This window comes from Lissotriton helveticus, chromosome 1_1 (genome assembly GCF_964261635.1).
Source record: "Lissotriton helveticus chromosome 1_1, aLisHel1.1, whole genome shotgun sequence".
NCBI lineage: Eukaryota > Metazoa > Chordata > Amphibia > Caudata > Salamandridae > Lissotriton > Lissotriton helveticus.
Window position 1 is genome coordinate 1,715,538,289 of NC_136057.1, and position 6,000 is coordinate 1,715,544,288.

Below are 6,000 nucleotides of genomic sequence, written 5' to 3' on the forward strand. Positions count from 1 at the left end.
TGATTGATTAGAATAAAATACGGGATGCTCTGAAAAGTGGACAGGTTCACCGCTGGGACGTTTTATCTCCCTTGGTTAGCGAGTGGCCAGGAGCTTCCCCAACCCATAGGCTGGCACTGGGTATAAACGTGAAACCCAGGGTGCCCTCCACAAATCAATTTTGGACCAGTAGAAAACAGGAGGAGGACTGGACCAGCCACCTGTGATCTGAGGAGCGCCTTGATGGCTATACCTGCTCTCCCTTTTGTAACCAGGACAAAGAAATTGACTCTAAGAGTCACAAGGCTGACCTCCTGTGTAGGTTACAGGGACACCACAAGCTTCAAGAAGCCTTTACCAGCATTCCCAGCTGATCCCTTCCAAAGGGACCTGATCTCTGTTGGTGTGAGCCTTGGCACCGAAATGCTGTGCCTAAAGTCCTGAACGTTTGAATGATGTAAATGCATACTCCTAATTCTCAAATTTAAGACTAAGAAATGTTTTACCAAATTTTTGCTCCGAGAACCGAAGGGAGAGTGGGATCAACCTGCCTAGGTGACTTGACGACTGTGCATTACTGTTGACCCAAAGACTGAGGTGACTCCCGCTGCATTCTTCTCCAGAGCAGCAAATCTGATTCAGCAGGAACTCGCAGAGAAGGTATCCGATCTCGTGGAGCCCTCTTCAGCAACAGCTTGCAGCCTTGCTCTGCTGGAAGAATCTGAGCTCCCTAAAAGTGACAAAGTTCAAATGTAGAAATCTTTACCAGGTGAAAGAGCAAGAATTATCTCGCCAGCAAGTGAACTTCTCTGGGCGCAAAATTCAAATTTCTACCAATCAGCTTTCCCACCAAAAGTCAACAGTTTTGCAAATATCTAATTAAATGACTATGCCTGGTAGCCCCTTTCAATTTCAGCATGCTGCCATGCCCCACTTTATAGAGACCAAGTCCGAAGGTAAAACTCTTCACTGGGCCATACTTGGTCCTTGTATCCACGCTCTATCGCAGTCAGCCTTAAATCTTACCCTTGTACCAGTCAGCGCAACCAGTTGATGCGGTTGGCGCTATTTTGAACTTTAAAAATGTATAACTTTGGTTCTGTTCATCGGATTTATGTTGTTGTGGCGTCAATTTATTGAAATCTACTCTTTTTTTATTGCTTTGGGTTGTGTTTTGACATGGTTACTGTTTCAGTACTGCATGAATACTTTACATATTGCTGCAAAGTTAAGCCTGTACCTCTATGCCCTACCTACCGGGGGTGGTTGAACCCTGGTTTATTATTGTGATTTTAGTGGTTGATCCTGACATGGATTGTGGTTAATACTGGAGGTGGGTACTCATCAACCTTATTTATTTATTTGTTTTACATACAGCATAAACATATAAGGTGTGATGATGTGGAGGCCGCATTGTTTTGTTGGTGCACCTATACTGGCCCTATATGGAATATGACTATGAAGTGGAGCAAAAGTGTTTTTATTTCAAAAGTGGGATGGCCATCGGCAACTTGCTTACATGATCTCCAAACAAAAAATATATATAAATAGGGCCTGGGTACGGGTTTGAAAGGAAAAGGAGGAGTGGGTTGTGCGAAGTATAGGAAAAGAAGCAAGAGGGTGAAGGAAAATATATGGATGAGAGCAGTGGTTGGAGTGTATTAAAGAAAGTATGGGAACTGTGATCTAATGGAGAAGGCCCCATGAGCATGGATGCAGGGTCAGAGAAAGCAGCAACGTGAATACATGTCGTTATTTTAAACTTGCATACAAGGTAGGCTCCCAAAAAAAGTGATAAAAGATTTAAGTTTCAGGTGAAAAAAGTGCTTCCAAAATATACATTTCAGCAATACGCAGACTGTACCTAGCACAAACATTTTTTACACCTCCATTAAAAGCTCACCCTCCACAGCTCAACTGGTAACACCCATAAAATACCTCTAAAAAAAGAATACACCTTAGTCATCACAGAGCTTCAAGGGGCTCCGGCAATAAAAGCCAATAGTGTCATCCAAGAAGCCTTTACATTGGCTGATTAACCACTTGCATACACTTACATTTCTTTCAGGCAGCAGGCACCCTGGCAAGAAGGCTTGTTTCTTGTTTATTAGCTGCCTGTTCGTCTTCATCACAAAACAGAACGCTCCCTCCTTTCCACGTCAGCGAAGACATCCAAAATATTGGAATTAACCATTCCAGGACAGTTGTGTTTTAAACAAAAAGTAGGGGGAACTGTGTTTGTTAACTTAAAAACATAAAGGTGCATTGTGCTCCATAAGATCCCACCTATTTCAACCTCTAGGCGAGTGCAACAAATTCGCCATGGCACACCAGAGAAAGACAGCAAAACAGAGCAGGGGATGCAGAAGCATATTGAGCAATAGCGATTAACACAAAGCTCGAAGGGAAGAGAAGTGTTCAATGAAGACTGCTGTAAAACAAGTACTGTCACGGATTACTCAAGCTAATTGAGAAAAGTAGTTTTCTGAAAGTGGGCAGTGAAAGGATACAAGTAAAGAGATCTTTGATACAGAGAAGAAACAAAACACAAGCTATCAAATAAGAAGCAGCTAAAATGAGTAACTATAAAGCCAACCAATTGAAAGCAACGAAGGGGTTTAAAGCCACTGTTAAGTAATTGATAAACCGTCAATAGGTGTTTTGCCGCCAGACAGCGAAGGTTTTTTTTAGCCTCGGCACTGGGGTGGAGGGAGGAGGAGGTGGGACGAGGGCCACAACAGTTAAGGGATTAACTCCAATACAACTTCTTGAAGAGCAAGGGTCAGATTGATAGCAAGGCCAATAAGCTTCCATCTTTGGGGAGCCGATCTAAAAAAATACGTTGAGTAATTGCAACACTAGTTATTTGCAGCAACTGAAATGGCGAAAAGTGCTGCACGAAGTGTTATAAAAAAAAAAGTTACCTATATAATATTCCACTTCTGGCACACCAGTTATGCAACCCCTAAAACCCCGCCCCTACTTTTACAAACCACACCCTCTCCTTACACAAGCCACGCTCACCTGTCAGGTCGTAGAATTTCTCTGTTTTGAGCAGCGCTGAGAGGCCCCACATACTCCATTGCACCGCTAGATCAATTGCTGCCCCCAGAGCAAGTTCTTGCAGCATCGCAGCACCTAGAAACCTCAAGGCAACCGCTGAACAAAAGTCTCCCTCTCAGTCCGTCAACTTTAGTTAGGAGCTCCGCCTGCCAGGTGTACGCCCACCAATCTAAGTCTGACGTTTGACATCTAGCCAATAAGAATTGTGCCTTGTCCCTCTACTATATGGCTATTGTTGATGCCTGCTGCCAACGTGTAATTTGAAGAAATGCTTCTGTATGTTTTTATAAATATTTTTTTGAAACAGTTTTTCTTTTTTAGCGACGGGCAAGTTATTTGTAAAATATATCTGTTAGAAATCATAAAACGCGGATTAATACACATAAGACGTTTTTAATATGACTGCCTAAATACTATTCGAAAAAAATTAAATGAATCCACTTTTTCTTCCTTTGTGCTTTTCTATAGTGAGGCCATCGGCAGTATCAAGATGGCGATTTTTTTTTAGGGGATCACACAGTAAACATAAGCCACAATCATCGTGCAGCCGCAATTTCTTCCGATCTTGTATGACCATGCGCGATGGGCGTGGCTAAGCCACTGTTCTATGGCAAGCGCTAAAGCCAGCACATGCCAACTCCGTGAGTGCTAGGGTCACGTGACAGCAAACCAATGAAAAGCTCGATTCTGTTATCTAGGCGGGAAAAAGAAAGTGACGGAGAGGGACACCCTCTGAAGTGTCTGAGGTAAAACAACGCAGAAGCGCACCAGAGCCAAATTTCAGGGGTGGGGGCTAATAAAGATTTCGGGGGAGGGGGGGGGGGGGCTGACTTTTCGATCTAGATGCAAAGTGGAGATGCAGGGGCTCTAAGATGGTGTGAAAAACAACACAGCCTCGTTAACAAAAATGTTCTTTTAAGGACCTGTGAAGTACTGGGGGGGGGGGGGGGGGTGGTCTTAAATCTGCCGGTTGAGAACATAGTGTTGTGGTGTCCTGCTGGACACAGTCTAGTGTTTTTGCCAGCCATTTCCTCGAGGGCTGTCCCATACACCCGCCCACGCCCATCCAACTCAGGCGTCCCCCACTGGTCAGGTGACCATATCAATCAAAGAAACTGAGTGCATGTGTTTATGGCCAGTTTTGAGTACCCTGCTGAGGTGTCCATGTCAATCATTCACCACCAGGCCCAGGGCACACAATACTACAAGTGTATGGTCAAAAGTGACAAGTGCCATGGAGCTCCTCAGCCTGCATTTCAGGTATGGCATACAAGCTGTAGAATACCTACAAACTGCACAGTCTAGTAATGCTGAAAAGAGATTAGGCCTCAGACAGGCGTGATGTGATGCATGATGAAGCACACAAAACACAGCCTAGAACATAGTGTTTCCTACAGAAGTCAAGTCCATATATTCTTGCCATGTATGAAGTTAGTGTTGGTCTTCGAAACACTGGAGCTCACGCTTGGAGAGGTACTTCCTAATTATAGTACTTATTTCATTTCTGAGCACTCTAAATGTGTTATTGTTACTCACGTTAAGGGTATGTAATGTCTCCGCCTCGGAAAGGGGGGCGGTCTTGTTGGTTTTGAAACCCGTTGTGGTGTTGGGCCTCAAGCCCACATGACGTGAATGACTGAGACAGACACTAGGAGATTGGGTGCAGTAATTGGCCACGAGCACGTGCACCTGGGCCCTTTTAATGGCGGGGCCACGTCACTTGTGATACCTGTGATGGGTGGGGGTGGAGTGTGTCTAGCCCTTGATGGAGTGGCTGGGAGTACAGCTTCCTGCTGAACACTAGAACGTGCCCAGCAGGACACTACATTCCTCCCCAACTTTATTGAAGAGCAAACAAAAACGTTAGTCCAACCTGTGGGGACAAAACAAACAGTTAACTAAACACCACAGTGTCCATCAGTCTTCTGAGTCAGGTGTCAGGAAGATGTCTGACATAATCTGGTGACTTTGCTTGCAGCAGGACCATCTCGGCGGGCACCCGTAGTTTAACCTGAGGGGTTCAAGACACCACAGCTGGCTTGGAGACATCCGCTGCATATCGTCAGTTCATTGATGATGACATGAATTGCTTGGCTTCCACCTTCCTGACGTCGGTGATGGTCTGTGGGGAGTTCTAACAGTTCCTTATAGTGGGTTGCGTCGTGAACATGGATGGACTCCATGGTGAGAATTCACAGACTGCCCCTGTTAAACTGTTTGGCTGTAATCGATAACCTGTTGGTGGGGCAATGTCTCTTCTCACTCTCCTGCCTGGGGAGGCCCGTTGTAGTGGCTGCTGCGGGACTGCAGGAGGGCTACGCTGGTGCCGCTTGTGTGCCGACTGGGGGCAGCTGCAGGACCGCCGAGGAGCCGTTACTTAGTCGCACGCACAACCCTCAAGGGTGGATGAGTACTGGCCAAGACTTGCTCTCGCTGCCGCGGTTCCGGTGTAGGCCAGGTTCACAGGTAGCTTCTGATTTCTTGGCAACAGTGTAGGACTCCCATCCATCGGTACGCTGGGAGCTGAGGGCTGGCGTGATGGCTGCTGCCAGCCATGTGGTGAATGGGGATGACAGGTGGTGGTGACTTGCTGGGAGAGTTGGATGTCCGGAGGAACTTAGCAATAATTTGCCTCCGCCTAGCTGATGTTGAGTTTCGGTGGTGGATTGACACGTAGAGTGTGTGGATTCTCTCATACCTGGTTTGGGGCCACTGCCGACTCCATCTTGAGGCAGTGTGAGGAAAGACACTCAATGCTGATCTTCACACATGGCATCTGCGGTCAGGAGCAGAGATGCCGTTTGACGTAGACTACCGCCACTCTGGGATGGGCGGTCACCTGGGGAAGCGTTGGGATGAGACGCGGTTTGCGCTTGCTTCGGCTTACGTTCGGTTCTCCTTTGAAGCTGTATCCAGGGACGTTGGTCCGCTTTGGTGGCTGTCTGGTGTGTTAGGGTA

General features: G+C 46.4%; 1 protein-coding gene across 1 annotated transcript in view; it reads right to left on the bottom strand.

The window, feature by feature from the left end:
* LOC144832986 (uncharacterized) overlaps positions 1–3,219 on the bottom strand; it is a 56,932-nt gene extending 53,713 nt beyond the window's left edge. The window contains exon 1 of the mRNA XM_078689135.1: positions 3,004–3,219. Within this exon, the coding sequence (XP_078545261.1) occupies positions 3,004–3,109 (106 nt within the window). The 5' untranslated portion in view covers positions 3,110–3,219. The remainder of the gene's footprint in view (positions 1–3,003) is intronic.
* Between the last annotated feature and the right edge of the window lie 2,781 nt (positions 3,220–6,000).